Source organism: Myotis myotis, unplaced genomic scaffold (genome assembly GCF_014108235.1).
Source record: "Myotis myotis isolate mMyoMyo1 unplaced genomic scaffold, mMyoMyo1.p scaffold_m19_p_2, whole genome shotgun sequence".
Classification (NCBI taxonomy): Eukaryota; Metazoa; Chordata; class Mammalia; order Chiroptera; family Vespertilionidae; genus Myotis; species Myotis myotis.
Genome location: NW_023416324.1, coordinates 5698321 through 5715497, shown reverse-complemented (window position 1 = coordinate 5715497; position 17177 = coordinate 5698321). Strand labels below are relative to the sequence as shown.

At 51.7% G+C, this 17177-nt stretch overlaps 1 protein-coding gene and 1 long non-coding RNA gene across 5 annotated transcripts in view; one reads left to right on the top strand and one right to left on the bottom strand.

The window, feature by feature from the left end:
* Positions 1 to 14448, bottom strand: part of MFN2 (mitofusin 2) — a 27358-nt gene extending 12910 nt beyond the window's left edge. For 3 of the 4 annotated variants that reach the window (XM_036347571.1, XM_036347574.1, XM_036347573.1), the window contains exons 1-7: positions 14310 to 14448; positions 5989 to 6167; positions 3542 to 3677; positions 2744 to 2906; positions 1435 to 1559; positions 495 to 603; positions 302 to 409 (exon numbers count right to left, since the gene is read on the bottom strand). In XM_036347571.1, the coding sequence (XP_036203464.1) occupies positions 302 to 409; positions 495 to 603; positions 1435 to 1559; positions 2744 to 2906; positions 3542 to 3677; positions 5989 to 6163 (816 nt within the window). In that variant the 5' untranslated portion in view covers positions 6164 to 6167; positions 14310 to 14448. Of the gene's footprint in view, positions 1 to 301; positions 410 to 494; positions 604 to 1434; positions 1560 to 2743; positions 2907 to 3541; positions 3678 to 5988; positions 6168 to 13844; positions 13913 to 14309 lie in introns of all 4 variants that reach the window. The other variant, XM_036347572.1, reaches the window with a different exon arrangement.
* Positions 13905 to 17177, top strand: LOC118675234. Its single transcript, XR_004973840.1, has 3 exons — positions 13905 to 13995; positions 14123 to 14508; positions 16101 to 17177. It is a non-coding gene; the product is annotated as an uncharacterized LOC118675234 (long non-coding RNA).

Here is a 17177-nt window from a genome sequence, read left to right as displayed (position 1 = left end):
TCCTTTATGAACCAAAGTGAGCACAGGCCCCAGGCAAGGGGGCAGCTAATGTGCTGGGGACGCTCTGCAGACCTGGATGAACGCCTCTAAGAGTGGAGGGTCTGGGAAAGTGACTGGCAGGTGAAGAGAGCGTTTAGAGCCGGCAGAAGACCCCACAGTGACCCGAGGGAACGCTTGGGAAATTTTGGTGATGAAATTCCTTCAGGAAAGGCGTGAACCCGATGCAGCCTGGGAGTGCACGAAGGGGCCCCGGGTACCCATGTGGGGTGGCAGTCCCCACACTGAACAAAGAGGCACCAACCTCCTCCATGTACTCGGGCTCTGAGGCGGACGCGTCCCAGCGGTTGTTCAGAATGAAGATGTTGGGGCGGGACAGGCGCTCGCTCACCTTGTGGAAGAACTGCTTTTCCTGCACGAGAGGGAAAGACCTCAGTGGAGGAGGGGCCCGGCCAGCCAAGGCCCTGGGAGCGTGGGAAAGGCGGAGGAGGGGTTACCGTCTGCATCAGGGTAGACTCCGAGTTGGCCACCAGCACAAACACATCAGCGTCCAGGCAAAACTTGTCAATCCAGCTGTCCAGCTCTGTGGTGACATCGATGCCGGGGCTAGAGGTGACAGGGTTAAACTGATATCAGGCACACAGACCATGGGTCCTGTTCTTCCTGCTGTGGCAGACCTGAGGCAGCCAAGCAAGGGAAGGAGACGGCGATAAGAGGGGAGAGAAATGTCATCCCTTACTGAAGGGACTTTTATTTTTCATTTCAGAACATCCCAGGTAATCCGAACATGTGTTTCCTGCCACGTGCATCTATCACTGTTACAAAAACATAATGATTTATAATTTTACTCTGGAGATAAACAGTTAAGGTGAAGTGCGGCCCTGGCCACGTAGCTCAGTTGGTTAGAGCGTCACCACAATACACCAGGGTTGCGGGTTCAATCGCTGGTCAGGGCACATATAAGATCAAACCAATGAATGTATAAGTAAGCGGAACAACACATTGATGTTTCTCTCTCTCTCTCAAATTAATAATTAAAAAGAAGGTGAAGTGTTATATCCATGAGAGTCCAATAAGCACTATAGCACGGTATTTCTTGGTATAGTTGCAACCTGCCCACAAAGCAGGAGCAAAGGGCTCCTTCAGCAGACATAAATTACAACACGGACCCCACCCGCACACACGTACTAACACTGGGCTGAGGCTTTGGCCACCCCTCCCATCCCTCCTCACAGGCCATCACCGGCACATCTTCAGGGCACTGATGCCAGTGGGTACCGTCACCAGACCCCGGAGGAAATCCAAGAGGCAGGGGATTTGGTAGAGCCAATACATAAGCAGGGCAAGGACAGGGCCCAGGGGACATTGGCTTGATGATCCAGAAATGGGCTCCTGGACCTTAGGCTTGGACCTCCTAGGGGGCACCTTCCCCCTTACCTGTCCATCAGCACGAGGTCATCCTTGAGCAGCGGGCACTTGGAGTTGGGCCACATCACACTCACCAGGCTGCCGGCGTGCAGCTGCTCATCCTGGTGGAGGGCATGCGCCAGCTGGTTCACAGTCTGATGGGTGGAGGGGAAGGACGTTCAGGGCCGAGGACCAGCCCCAGCCAGACTGCCTGTGCTGCCTGGCATGGCACAGTGGCCTGAGACTGCTGGCCACTTGGCTTCCCCTTTCCTTTCATTTCACACATAAAAAGCCAAGAGTTGCCCTAGCCGGTTTGGCTCAGTGGATAGATTGTTGGCCTGCGGACGGAAGGGTCCCAGGTTCGATTGTGGTCAAGGGCATGTACCTTGGTTGCGGGCACATCCCCAGTGGGGAGTGTGCAGGAGGCAGCTGATAGATGTTTCTCTCTCACTGATGTTTCTAACTCTCTATCCCTCTCCCTTCCTCTCTGTAAAAAAATCAATAAAATACAGTGGGGCCTTGACTTACGAGTGTCCCGACTAATGAGTTTTTCGAGATACGAGCCGTCTCTCAGCCGATTTTTTGCTTTGAGTTGCGAGCTAAAATTTGGGTTACGAGCCAGCTTCAGATACCCCACCACTAGTTGGCGCAGCGAACGTCACAGTGAACGCCACAATATCAGCCCAGCATCACGTGTCTCACTCATTCACTGTTGATCTGACATAAGAGTAATTTGAGTTACGAGCTCCGTCACGGAACGAATTAAACTCGTAAGTCAAGGCCTCACTGTATATGTTAAAAAAAAAAAAAAAAGTCAAGAGCTGGGAGTTGCCAGGAGAACCAACTGTTCTTCACTCCCCTCTCAGCTTCTTCCTCAGACACTGCGCTAAAGCTGGCGGTGCTCTATAGTAAGTCTTTATGAACCGGAATGAGCATCTGGCCCCACACAAGAATGCAACTGGCTCTCAGACAAACTAAATGTACAAGGCTCCTAGCTGGTATGTCAGAACCCCAGAGCAAATGCAGGAATCGCTCTCTGGCAACTTCCCCGAGGAGAACAAGGAATGTACTCTCTTCAGGTCAAGAGAAAAGCCAGATGGCCTGCTGGGTAACAGGCAAGGAACTGCAGACTCCTCATTCCTGGTGCTCCCGGCTCCAGCCCTCCCTGAAACAGCTCTCCTCCTCAACAGCCAGGGAGCAGGGCTGCCACACCCCACCACCAGGGCACCACCCTCTCCGGACGGAGCCGTTACTCCTGTCCTGCTAGTTGGTCTCAGCCCCGATTCGCCCTCCAGGATGCCCAGGGCTGCGGCCCTGCCCGTCCCACACAGGACCGCACCTTGATGCTCCTCTTCTCCTCGGAGCCCTCCGTGAGGAGGAAGGCCTCGTGGCCGTCTGTGCCCTCCACCCGCAGGAAGCAATTGGTGGTGTGGCCGATCCCGGAGGGCAGGACTTTGTCCCACAGCATGGCATTGATCACGGTGCTCTTCCCATTGCTCGTCCTGTGGGAAGGAAACATGGCTGTCCGTGAGGCCCCGACATCTGCATTTTGGGCTTTCGCAATGAAGTGACCAGCCTGGAAGTCCGAGGCCTTGTTCTCTGCAGTGGCAGCAGTGCCCACCAGGCAGAGCGGGCGCTCTGAGTTCATGGAAAGGGACGGACAGGCGCCTGGCCTGTGCCTGTGAGGGGCTCCTGGCTCATCACTGCAAACCCACATGCAAGGCACTCACACGGTGTGGAGTCAGCACGACGCCGCTTCCCTGTCCTTAAAAAGGCCGGCCCCGACTGCAGCCTCTCAGCCTCACTGAGGGAGACCTAAGGAGACCCGCCCTTCCACTTGAAACCACTGACACCCTCAGCCTCAGTGACCTCAGCTAACGGCCCCAGTGGTCCTGGTTTCCACAAAAGGCCAGGTTTGCTGCTCTTCTCCCACTGTGCTCCTCCTCACACATGAAGCCCCACCACATCGGCCCCGCTGGTAACTGCTGCTACAGGGCAGCCTGCTGCAGCATTCTTGCCTACTGTGCCCCCAGGACCTTGGGGTGCTCAGCCTGTGGTCCTGCACAAAGTGTCTCCCTCACCCCATCCCTCCCTCCCAGCCCAGAGGGAAAAAGGTGTGCGGGCTTCGAGAACTCACCGGCCAAAAAAAGCCACTTTCATGTGCCGCCGGGCCAGCACCTCGCTGATGCCCCGCACTTTGGACAAGTAACCTTTGACGTCCAGAACCTGTTCTTCTGTCGTAACGGGGTCCAGTTCTGCATTCCTGTAGGTGTCTGGAGGCGGGGAGTGGAAATGGGTCAGCACCTGCTCTAAAGAGTTCCACGGTCACGTCTGGAAGGAACAGAGGCCACCGAGGCGGCTCCCTGCTGCTGGGCTGAGGTCCCGCTTCCCTACTGTGGGCCGCAGTGCGCAGTGACGAACACGGCTTCCGGGGGCAGGACTACCTGGTTCCAGCTGGTCTCCCCTCTTCCTGGCTTTGTGACCTCAAGCAAGTGGACCTTTCTAGGTCTTAGTTTCCTCACCCTTAAAGTGCAGATAACAGTCCCTACCTCATGTGACTACTGCAAGGATTAAATGAATTAAAGCACAAAAGTGCTAAAAATGGTGGCTAGTGCATGATGGATACTCAAATATTAACTGTCATCATTTCCTTTTATGTTTAGTACTTAACAAATAATTATAAAGTTCTCACTACATGCCAGGCACAGATCTGGTCACTTTTCAAAGCTACATTTTTTTTTTAATATATTTTATTGATTTTTTACAGAGAGGAAGGAAGAGAGATAGAGAGTTAGAAACATCGATGAGAGAGAAACATCGATCAGCTGCCTCCTGCACATCTCCTACTGGGGATGTGCCCGCAACCCAGGTACATGCCCTTGACCGGAATCGAACCTGGGACCTTTCAGTCCGCAGGCCGACGCTCTATCCACTGAGCCAAACCGGTTTCGGCCAAAGCTACATTTAAAGGAGACAGCCAGTAGGCCAACAAACTCTCCGTCCTAAGGCAGGAACTCTCCCCTTCCCCAGCCAGGGCAATCCCAACACATCTCAAGTTCTCCAGCTCGTTCCCTTCCAGTCCACCAACAGGAGAGGCCTCCTATTTTCACACAAAAAAGGAAGACCACTCCTGATGCCATCTTATAAAAACCTTCATTAAGCACGTGTTTGCCCACAGCACCACCTCAGTGAGTGACTCAGAGGGTTATAGTCTGGGCTCTGGGAGGACAGTGGCCTGGTCTGCCCCATCCCTGCATGCCCACTGCCAGGCACACCAGAGAGACTGCGAAATAAGCAGGTCGTGAACAGGAATCATTTCAACAACCAACCTTATAACTTTAAAATTCAGATGTTTAAGTTTAACAAATATTTAGGAAATACTTTCTCTTGCCTCAGGCCCCATGCTGAGGGCAGGGCACAGACAGTCCCCTCTCAGTCTGTCTGCTTGGGCTGCTGTCACAGTACCGACTGGGTGCCTCACACACAACAGAAATGTACTGATCAGGATGCCAGCTGGTGGGTGAGGGCCTATTCCAGTTCCGACTTCTTGTATCCTTACCTGGTGGAAGGGGCTAGAGCTTTGTGGGGGTCTCTTTTATAAGAGCACAAATCTCATTCATGAGGGCTCCACCCTCCTCATGACCCAATCACCTCCCAAGGCCCCACCTCCTAACACCATCACATGGGCCTTAGGAGTCCAACATGTGAATCTGAGGGAACACAAACATTCAGACCACAGTACTGGACATATGTCCTTTCTTTTAATAGCAGCCTGACATGTAAACCAAGCAGAAGCCAAGCCACTCTAGTGGAAAACAGCGGGGAGAGAAGCGTGTCCCTGGAGCATTTCCACCGAACCTCTAGGGTTCCACAGACTAGAATCTGAAAACCCTCGTCTCGCCTGAGCCCTGCTTTCATAAGTGAGGAGACCAAGGGCAGATAAGACTCAGCAGCGACTGCATCGTTACTGACAGTCCCAGGACCTGGCGCCAGGACGTGCCTTCTAGAGAGGGAGCCTGAGAAAGTCAGTGGCTGGAGGGGGCACTCAGACTGAGCAGGACCCTGGGAACCAGCCCTTCTCTGCTGAGCCTACAGGTCGGGCTCTGATCAGTAACTCATGAAAAAGGTGCCAGTGATGCAAGTTTCCTATTCATAGTCCTGTTGTCTAAAAATATCAGAGAACACTGTGGTCAGAAACGAACACCACCAGAAAGAGCCCGTATTAATGGCAGCAGAACTGGGCCACGGAAAACACCTGGGTAAAGCCCCCGTGTGTCACTTACACAGTATCAGGCAACTCACCCCTCAACCTGCTTGTGTTTCAGACGGGGATTAGGTCCGCCTACCCCTTGTGATCAAATGAAGTCATATACGGGGAATTCTTAAATGGCGGGTCCCTTGTGTTCCTGGCCGATCTCCCTGGGACCCACCTCCACACGATTCCAAGCAGAGCGTTGCTGGAGGCGACAACGCAACTGGGCCTGAGCCCCCCAGGAGCGGGGCTGCTCCTGCCCACCCCCAGACCCTGCACCTAAATATCTGAACCGACAGGAGCGGGCCCGGCTCAGCCGGGGCCGGTCTCACCTTCAAGGAAGGTGGCACTCTCTTGGATGTAGGCGCCCAGCTGCTCAAAAATGCCATTGATCTTCTTCTTGGCAGTGACAAAGTGCTTGAGTGGAGAAGCATTCACCTCAGCCATGTGTCTCTTATCCTTCTTGACTGTGACAACGGAGTTGCATCGAGGGAAGAACAGGGACATCGCGCTGCAAGAGAAGAGACTGTCAGCGAGTCCGGGAACACCCAGCTGAGCGTTATTCCGGTGGACGGCAGGGGCTGCAGGGGAGCGGGGGCCAGCCGAGAGGGTCCATCGAGAACACGGGCTCCAGGACCAGAGCAGGGCCAGGAAGTAGGAGCCACATCTCAAGAGTAAGCAAGAACCTCTCAGGACACTAGGGCCAGGCTCCCTGTCACAGAGCCTGGGCACTCAGGCCCTGGAATCAGGGCCCGAATTCAGGCCTAGCACTGGCCGTTCCTCGCCTGTTGAACAGTGACAGGCCCTGCCTTCCCCACCTCAGAGAGACGAGGAGGAGTCGAGAGGCAGAAAAATATTACAGAAATCCACCCATTTCCTACATATCACCCATCTGAGAAACAGCACTGAATACTGAAAGCAGCGAAAGCAAAGTGACACTCATGGTCAGTGCCTCCCACCACTCTCCCCTGCTGTCCGGGTCCCGATGGCCCTAATTTCTAACAGATTTTGGTTTTGGGGTTGGGGGCAAAGAGGCACAAAGAGGGATGATCCTCAAGGGAGAGGTCTATAATTTACTTAAAAACATGTATTGGTCTCCCTCATTATCAATGTGTACACAGTAGAAAATGTGGAAACTAAAGGTAAAAAAATCCAGAGGAGCTATGTAGTAACTGACACGCTCAGTGGCTGGAAGTAACCGCACAGGAAGATTTGATGATAAATTCCTACTGGGTAGGTCATGGAGGGCAGTCACACCTCAGACCTATAACCTCCTCAGTAAAAAGTTAATCTTTGCCTTGACCTTCTGTTCTTGGGTACCTGGGTACTTCTGAAGTATCAGAGCAATGCTCTTTTTCAGACTCCTCAGAGGCATAACCACCTCATGGGAACACATATCGTATTATCTCTATGCCACCTCCACCACTGTAAATGCTAAATGTTAACTACTGTGTGCACACTGAAGCATGCATCTCTCCATTTCCCTTTTTATCCAGTCAGAGGTTTCCCAGCTCTGCTTCCCCTGCCTCCTAGTCTGCTACCAATGGATTTCATGTCATCATCCTGATGTTCCCGCCTTTGGTTCCCAGTGCACAAAAGGAACTGCAAAACGGCCATGCCCACAGCATATTCTCAATCCGCGTTTCCTCGGTCCTGCTGCCGGGCACGTCCTTAGTTTGGTTCTAATAAACTCCTGTAAATATTTCTACAGGGGCTGGAAGTTCGTACTCGGACACCACCTCCCTGTGACAAGCACTGTTAACATTTACCAACACGGCCTGTTTCTGTGTGGGAGGTTCTCCTGCTCTCACTCACCCACACTCACACCTTCAGAGCCTCGTTTTTCCAGATAGCAATAACATGTTAGGGGTCTCGAGATCTCACTCCAAAGCCCTAGAGACATGTGGCTAAAGTCAAAAGGGCAGACAGACCGAAGAAGATCCCACATGCGGTTGGGGATCTCTGCTCCCAAAAGCAGACTGTTCCTCAGAGATCCCACTACACACAGAGCTTCTCCACCAGCAGAGCCCTGGGATCCTGGGAAGTCAAGGGGGAAAAGCCCCTCCATGGATGAGTCGGCCTGTGCTGCAGCCGTGTGGGTGTGCCTGGCTCTACCCTCCCTAACACCCAGCACATTCCTGCCCGCCACTCCCTGTCTAGCAGGCCTAATCAGAGCCATCAGCCCTCTCATCGGCCAAGCAATCAGTCTACCTGGGAAAGGAGAAGGCACTGCTCATGAGTAAGCATGTAAGAGAAACTGCCAAAGGGTGTCAAAGTTCCCGGGAAACAAAGCATCTAGAAAAAGTAGATTCTGCATAACTGGAAACTGGCTCTTAGGAACTAACCATCCCAAAGAACTGGCAGAAAGACAGACAGACCCACAGGGAAACTGCAACCAACATGTTTTGCCTAGAGCCACAGATTACTTTGCATTGTTCATGATTTCTGGGGAGACAGAAGTGACCTGTATGTCCATTTCTACCTTCCTCCTCAGTAAAACACCACAACTGCCGGAGAGTTTCTTAGCATGGAGGCCACGTGTCAAGGGCTTAATAAGAGACAGAAGCCCAGCCAGTGTTGCTCAGGGTTTGAGCATCAACCTATGATCCAGGAGGTCATGGTTCAATTCCCGGTCAGGGCACATGCTGGGGTTGTGGGCTCGATCCCAAATGGGAGGCATGCAGGGGGCAGCCGATCAATGATTCTCTTTCATCATTGATGTTTCTGTCTCTCTCCCCCTCTCCCTTTTTCCCTGGAATCAATAAGAAAATATATATATGCCCTGACTGGTTTGGCTCAGTGGATAGAGCGTTGGCCTACAGACTGAAGGGTCCCAGGTTCGATTCCAGTCAAGGGCATGTACCTTGGTTGCGGGCACATCCCCAGTAGGTGTGCAGGAGGCAGCTGATCGGTGTTTCTCTCTCATCGATGTTTCTCTATCCCTCTCCCTTCCTCTCTGTAAAAAATCAATAAAATATATTTTTAAAAAAAGAAAATATATATATATGTGTATTTTTTAAAAGCTTCTAGTCGAGCACCCTTGGAAAAAAATAAGAGAGACAGCAGTGCTCTGAGAGGACACTGGGCCCAGCTGGTTTGGCTCAGTGGATAAAGTGTCGGCTTGCAAGCTGAAGGGCCCCAGGTTCGATTCCGGTCAAGGGCACATGTCCAGGTTGCGGGCTTGATCCCCAGTGAGGGGCATACAGGAGGTAGCCAATCAATGATTCTCTCTCATCATTGGTGTAGCTCTCTCTCTCTCTCCCTTCCTCTCTGAAATCTCTAAAAATATATTTTTTTAAAAAAAGGGGGGCGGGGGGGAGACACTGGGAAGAAAATACCACTGGCTCCTCCAAAGCAGAAAAGGAGAGAGCACTGAATCAGCCTTACTGTGGCCCAGCAGTTAAGACTGTTAAGAGAAATAGGAATGCAAGAAGTAAAAGAAGAAAACCACTGAAGGGAGAAGAAAAGGGATACTGACACGGGCGTGATGTAGCGTGTAGATGACAGATTCTGGAACGACACACAGCTGGGTTCGAACTGTGCTCAGTCTATTTCTGAGCCATATAAACTTGAGCAAGTTATTATCCTCAAAGCCTTGGATGCGTCACATGTACAACAAGCGTGATACGCACAGACTAAGAAGACTAGGCATGGCAGTGCAAGCTCAATGGTAGCTTAGTATGTTATAGAACAACCACAAACTCTACCAGCAAGATCACAACTCCCAGCCCTCAGGGAAGGGCAGAGGCAGCCCCACAACACCCACAGCTCCCCCACCTGCTGCCATGAGGATGGAGTAGGCAGGTCTGCTCAGCCCCAGAAGTGACTTGCTTCCAGGCAGCAAGTTCCCTGAGATCCATTTATTTTTTTTTAAATATTTTAATTGGCCGAAACCGGTTTGGCTCAGTGGATAGAGCGTCGGCCTGCGGACTGAAGGGTCCCAGGTTCGATTCCGGTCAAGGGCATGTACCTGTGTTGCGGGCATATCCCCAGTGGGAGATGTGCAGGAGGCAGCTGATCGATGTTTCTCTCTCATCGATGTTTCTGACTCTCTATCTCTCTCCCTTCCTCTCTGTAAAACATCAATAAAAATATATTAAAAAAATATATATATATTTTAATTGATTTCCAAGAAGAGAGAGGGAGAGAGATAGAAACATCAATGAGGGAGAACCAAGATGGCGACATAGGTTAACGCCGGAGTTTGCTGCTTTGAACAACTACTTCAAAAGTGAAACTAAAAAACGGAACGGACATCACCCAGAACCACAGGAACGCTGGCTGAGTGGAAGTCCTACAACTAGGAGGAAAGAGAAACGCATGCGGACACTCAGAGGAGGTGCAGTGCTGAAGTCAAATTCTGAGGTGCGGAGTGCGCGGAGCGGGCTGGCGGCGGAGGGCGCGGTTGGCGTTTTCAATCGGGAGGGAGTCGCAGACTCTGAGCTCCAGATACGGGCGAGTCTTTAGGGACCCAGACTCAAACGGGAGAAGTGGGACTGTCTGGCTTCGGTCAGAGCGAGTGCAGCTTTCTCTCCGAGGTTTGCAGCGGGTGCTGGGACTCAGAGAGGCAGAGCCCCTGGGGACAGGACTGAGAGCAGCCATAACTGCTCTCTCCGGCCCACCCTCTTGATCCTGTTCGACCCGCCCCGCCCAAGCCCTGCACAGAGGCATTTGCCGGATAGCCTCAGGCAAACGCCAGATTAGCACCTCCCTAGAGGACAGAAGTTCTCTCACTGCAGACACAGCTGATTCTCATAGCCACTTGGCCTGGAGGTCAAACCCTCCCTGGTATTAGCTACAACAATCAAGGTTTAACTATAAGCTGTGCACAAAGACCACTAGGGGGTGCACCAAGGAAGCATAACAAAATGCGGAGACAAAGAAACAGGACAAAATTGTCAATGGAAGATATAGAGTTCAGAACCACACTTTTAAGGTCTCTCAAGAACTGTTTAGAAGCCGCCGATAAACTTAATGAGATCTACAAGAAAACTAATGAGACCCTCAATGTTATATTGGGGAACCAACCAGAAATTAAGCATACACGGACTGAAATAACAAATATTACACAGACTCCTGACAGCAGACCAGAGGAGCGCAAGAATCAAGTCAATGATTTGAAATGCGAGGAAGCAAAAAACACCCAACCGGAAAAGCAAAATGAAAAAAGAATCCAAAAATGCGAGGATAGTGTAAGGAGCCTCTGGGACAGCTTCAAGCGTACCAACATCAGAATTATAGGGGTGCCAGAAGATGAGAGAGAGCAAGATATTGAAAACCTATTTGAAGAAATAATGACAGAAAACTTCCCCCACCTGGTGAAAGAAATGCACTTACAGGTCCAAGAAGCGCGGAGAACCCCAAACAAAAGGAATCCAAAGAGGACCACACCAAGACACATCATAATTAAAATGCCAAGAGCAAAAGATAAAGAGAGAATCTTAAAAACAGCAAGAGAAAGAAACTCAGTTACCTACAAGGGCATACCCATACGACTGTCAGCTGATTTCTCAACAGAAACTTTGCAAGCCAGAAGGGAATGGCAAGAAATATTCAAAGTGATGAATACCAAGAACCTACAACCAAGATTACTTTATCCAGCAAAGCTATCATTCAGAATTGAAGGTCAGATAAAGAGCTTCACAGATAAGGAAAAGCTAAAGGAGTTCATCACCACCAAACCAGGATTATATGAAATGCTGAAAGGTATCCTTTAATAAGAGGAAGAGGAAGAAAAAGGTAAAGATACAAATTATGAACAACAAATATGCATCTATCAACAAGTGAATCTAAGAATCAAGTGAATAAATAATCTGATGAACAGAATGAACTGTTGATTATAATAGAATCAGGGACATAGAAAGGGAATGGACTGACTATTCTTGGGGGGGAAAGGGGTGTGGGAGATGCGGGAAGAGACTGGACAAAAATAGTGCACCTATGGATGAGGACAGTGGGTGGGGAGTGAGGGCGGAGGGTGGGGCGGGAACTGGGAGGAGGGGAGTTATGGGGGGGGAAAAAAGAGGAACAAATGTAATAATCTGAACAATAAAGATTTAATTAAAAAAAAAAAAAAGAAACATCAATGATGAGAGAATCATTGATCGGCTGCCTCCAGCACACCTCCTACTGGGGATCGAGCCCGCAACCTGGGCATGTGCCCTTGACCGGAATCGAACCAGGGACCTCTCAGTCCACAGGCTGAGGCTCTATCCACTGAGCCAAACCGGCTAGGGCCACATGGCTTTTAGAAACAAGTTCGTTAAAGTTCTGGTCATTGTTTGCAAGCCCAAAGGACATGAAACCAAAGGCGTTAGTGTCCAGTACGTGCAAGATTCAAAGGCATGCACGCTAGTAAAAGGTTAGTGTCTCTTTGGCGTTACAAGCTCTGCTGGGACTTCAGCTTGTCCAGGGGCTGGCTGCTTTCACCAGTCCCCAACTTGCAGCTGCATGCCCACGCCCCACGTGGCTCACGTGGAGCCTCCAACCACTCCACACGCTGATGTCTCTGGCTCTGCTAATTCCCAAGCCAAGATTCCCTGTTTGTGTGGCACATGCTGCTTTCAGCCTGGAATCCTCTTTCCTTTTTCACCCATTTGACTCCTACTGACCTTCCAGACCCAACTCTAGTGTCACCCCCTCCACGAAGCTCCCCTGATGTCTCCACGGAGGACATACAACCTTATCTGACATTTTGTTTTTTTACCTTACCTGTCTCCCTGTCTAGTCTATGAGCTTCTAGAAAGCCAGTCTCTGACACAGAGCAGTGACCTATTTCCATTTCTATTTCCTCCTCCCCAACTGTGAGAAACATGGTTTGAGTGAGAGACTGCCCCTTAAGGGCAGTATCTTCTTACCCTTCCATCCCTGGAACACCCACATCTACTTTTTTCTTAAAAAGCAGCTTCTGACTAAGCATCTGTGTCTTAGTCTTTGGAGCTCAGTGAGGCAAGAGTGGAACAATCCTTTCAGATTCCAGGAGTTAATCCTCCCAAAGAGCCGGCTAAACACGCACAGGCACTCAAACGGACCAGAGCTGCAAAATACACGCACACAAGCCAAGATAGGGCCCTACTATCTTGGGCTTCGCCTGCTGGCTTCCTAGCCTTCCAGAGCGGTGGGAGGCGCTGGGTTCCTGTCCCTCTGGAAAGCCCTGATAGTCCCTACTGCACCGCAGGGCTCACTGCAGGCAGGGGGCCATCCCCGGGCATAGCTACCCACTATGCTTACAGATGTGGCTGCTGCAAAGTACTCCTGAGGTCGTAGCTTCAGATAGTTTACGAGAGCACTTCCCAAGCGTGGTCCACAGCATGCTAATGCACCCCCCGTTCCACTACATCAGCGGTTCTCAAACTGTGGGTCGTGACCCCTTTGGCGGTCGAACGACCCTTTCACAGGGGTCACCTGCATATCAGATATTTACATTACGATTCATAACAGTAGCAACATTACAGCTATGAAGTAGCAACGAATAATTTTATAGCTGGGTCACAACATGAGGAACTGTATTTAAAGGGCCAGAAGGTTGAGAACCACAACACTATATGCTTCAGACCCTCCACTGAAGCACATGAACACAGCAAAGACTTTGGGCAGCAAGGGCTGCTATAAAGACACTAGTTTAACTGTACATAAAGCAGCCTTTCACAAACTAGTCTGAAGAAACCCTTCCTCTATGTCACAGTTTTTCAAGTCCCGAGGATCACACTTTGGGGAAAATCTCATCCATCCTGATAGTCTCCCACTCCCACCCCAAAGAACTGCTAGGGGAACAATATTAAGAGACTGTTACTGCCCTGGCCAGGAAGTTCAGTTGGTTGGAGCGTCACCCCGTACACCGAAAGGTCTCGGGTTCAATTCCCGGTTAGGAAACATACCCAGGTTGCAGCTTCAACCCCCCCGTTAGGTGAGTACAGGAAGCAACCGATTGATGTTTCTCTCTCCTCTCTCTCAAATCAATAAAACACAGACACACACAGACTGTTATTAATATTAACCTAAGACCAGAACCAAACCGAATTCCAAACTGAAACTATTAGCACTCCACGGTAATAGAAAGCTTTGCCTCAACCTAGGCCATTAGTAGAGAAGCATTAGGTGTCTTGGGTGTAGGGAGAGCAGTAGCAAAATTCACTGCAGGGTATGTCTGGATCCCAAGCACAGTCCCTGGATCCACACCACTCCTTACCCAGATTTATGTAGAGCAACTCCTAGCAGGGAAAATAAAACGGATCCACGGGTCGTCTGCTGGCACAACTGAAAACAGAGGAGAAGCTGAGAGACTGAAACAGAAGAGAAGACGCGGCAAAGGGAGCAGAGCTGACTCTGAGAAGCGTGTGGTAAGGAGCCAATCTCTGCTGGGCAGAGGGCGGGAGGGTGGAGCCAGCACAGCAGAGAACACCCAAGGAAGACTAATTCCTTGGAGAGCCCAGAGAGCCCAGCTACTTCCTGTCAACCTCTAAACAGGTTCTCTCCGCAACCAGTGAAACTCTCCGTGGGAACAGAAAGGAGATTTTTCCAACCCCGGCTGGGGAACGCCAGCTCCGTGCACAGATGACCCACTCTCCAAGAGACGTGCCACCGGATGGCTAACGGAGCACAGCCCTTCCCCTCGACCGGACTCAGGGCACCACAAGTCACAGCCACCACTTACTTTTCAGATGGTGAAAGACCTTCACAGGGTGGGCATCATGGGCATGGCCGGGCCAAAAAGACCAAAGGTATTTCAGGTCTCCCGGGTCGTGTCTCCGTTGGAAGCTGGCTATGGGTTGTGTTAACTCCACCAACTCCAACTTTGGAAAGAAAAAGGGACATGTCAACAGACAGCAAACAAACAAACAAAAACAAAACTGGTACGCAAAGCATGTCTAATAGGATATAAAGCTCAACAAATTCATCCCTGGGGGAAGCTGACTCACCGAGGGAAGCTTGCTTACTCACTGGGGTGTGGGGTGACAGGGGAAGGGCCCCAAGGAAAAACACAACAGCAGGTGTGGGGCCAATCCTGGGTGTGTACAAACACACACTCAGGCGTGTGCTGGCCCGACAGTCAGCCAGGTGCTGGGGAGAAGGGGGGGCACGGATAGAGGCACATCGGAGTGGGGAGAACAGCGGAGGACAGGGATGGGAGGGGGGGGACTGAGGGCGAGAGATGGGAGGGCAGGGATGAGGAGCAGAAGGGGACTCCGTGAAAACCTGTGCGTGCCAGATGCTGTAAAATGTCCTCCTTAAAGCTCAACCCTACGGTGCAGAGGCTCAGGGCGCTTAAAACACGTATAGACGCTGGCGGAGCGGCCACGCTGAGGACGGAGATGCCCCCTCCCTTCCACTCCCGAGCTCACTTGTCTTCAATTGTGTGAGAAGGGCCATCACCGGAGCCCTTTCCGGGAGGAGGGAGCGAGAAGATAGGGAAATGGAAGAAACGGGGCAACGAAGGATTGCAGGAGAGAGGGGCGGGCAGGTTTGGGCTCCGTGCACCCAAGCGGCTCATTGTTCGGCATTTTCTGTGTGCCTTCTTGTAAAAGAACAGTCCCTGCCCTCCAGGAGCTTAGCGTGGGGTTTGCAGTCAAACAAGTAAACAGACACCCGTGTGCGAGGGTAGGAGGTGCCCAGGGGAGGCAGGGAGGGCGCTCCGCGTGCTCAGCGAATGCCGGCTGAGACAAAGGGCCGCATACGAGGAGGAGGCCGGGCAGGGGGAGAAATGTGGCGGGGAAGCCCGGGCAGGCGGGGGCGACGAGGAGTGTCGGGGGACCCCACCCCGAGTCCCGCCCCTCTCCTCCGGGCCAAGGCGGGCCCGGCGGCAAGACCGGGGCGTGGGAACGCCGGCCCGCCCGCCCGGATCCGTACCCTCGGGGCCCCCAGCATCCCACTCCAGGGCCCCAAACATTCCCCCCCGGGCTGCTCCAGACTCGCCGGGCGGGGCCGGACCCACCCGTCCCCACCCGTCCCCACCACCCGGCGCGCTCGCCCTCTCACCTTCACCTTCCCGGCCTCACGGCGGCCATCATGCCCCCAACGTCACCAGCAAGCGCCCGCCCGAGGGGAGGCGGGAGGAGGAGGGAGGACGCGCGTGTCACCAGCCGCCGCAGGTTGGCCGCTCTGGCCCGGGGGAGTCGTTGGACTCCAAGCTCAGCTGATTGGACCCCACCACTCTTTAGGGGTCAGGGGGGCGTCTGCTCAGTGCCTGGAGAGGCAACTCCGCGCGCTCCTTCGCCGCCCGGGCGTCCCAAGCCGATGACGTAAGCCTCGGGACTCCCGCTGCATTCTGGGGGCTGTAGTTCCGCCGGGAGCCTGTCTGGGCTGGGGTGGGCGGAGCCTCCAGCTGTCAAGGGGCAAAGAAAACAAGGGCGTGGACGGAGGTTCCCGCTCTTTTGCTTGGTGGCCGCGGGCCTGATCCCGAGGGCTTTGCTAACTCAGGAATCTAACCTTTCGTTTGTAATATTAGAGACGCGCTCTCCAGAGGAAAACGGGAAGCAAGTTGGGGCCGGATGCCCTTCGACTGACTTTGAGAAGTAAGAACAGTAACAACAGTCACCGAGCTGGTACTTAACATACCTCATTTCACTTAACCTTCACAACAGTTCCAGGAGTCGCAGAGAGATCACCCCAGCTCACGTGCGCAGATCACCGGGCCTCATTATGTGCCAGGCACTAGGACACAGCAATAAACAGGTCTCCTGATGGCCACAGGCACGGAAGGGAAGGCCCCGAGTCTGGGCTCCCCAGTATGGCAGCCACCAGTCACATGTGCCCTGGGAGCTCCTAGATGTGCTGTAAGACTTAGGACCAGAAAAGTATGCAAATGATCTCATATCTTTGCATTGATTGTGTGTTAAAGTTGTGAACTTTAAAAAGGGGGTTCTAGGGAAAGTAACCTCAACAGGTGATCTGAGCATAAATTCATAACTGGGTAGGTGATGGTGGGTAGTCACACCCCAGGCATACAATTTCTTTACTAAAAGGCTTATCTTTGCCTTAGGCAAGCCCTGTCCATGGTTTCTGTCCTTCTAGGTTAACACACCTTTGAAATGCCCCCTTTCAGACCCCTCCAGACAGCACATAATCTTAACTATTCTGTAATCCCATTCCCAAATGGCTTCCTCCCACCTTCATGTAACCTTCCTGACATTCCCTCCTTAATTTCAAACACATAAAAGCTGCCAAACTGTTACTCTCTGGACCATTTGAGATCTTGCTCCCTGGCATAAGTCATCAGTTTGGCTCAAATACTCATAAAAATTCTCTACAGGGGCATCAATGGGGGATGTCATACTTTCAACAACAAAGATTTTTTTAAAAAAAATTCTCTACAGGTTTGGACATTTCTCGTGTAGACAAAGTGATAATATTTTGGATAAATGGAATTAAATGAAATATATACCACAATTAAGTTCATCTGTTTCTCTTTACTGTTTAAAATATGGCTACTGCCCTAGCTGGTTAGGCTCAGTGGATAGAGCATTGGCCTGGGGACTGAAGGGTCCTAGGTTCGATTCCAATCAAGGACACATGCCCAGGTTGT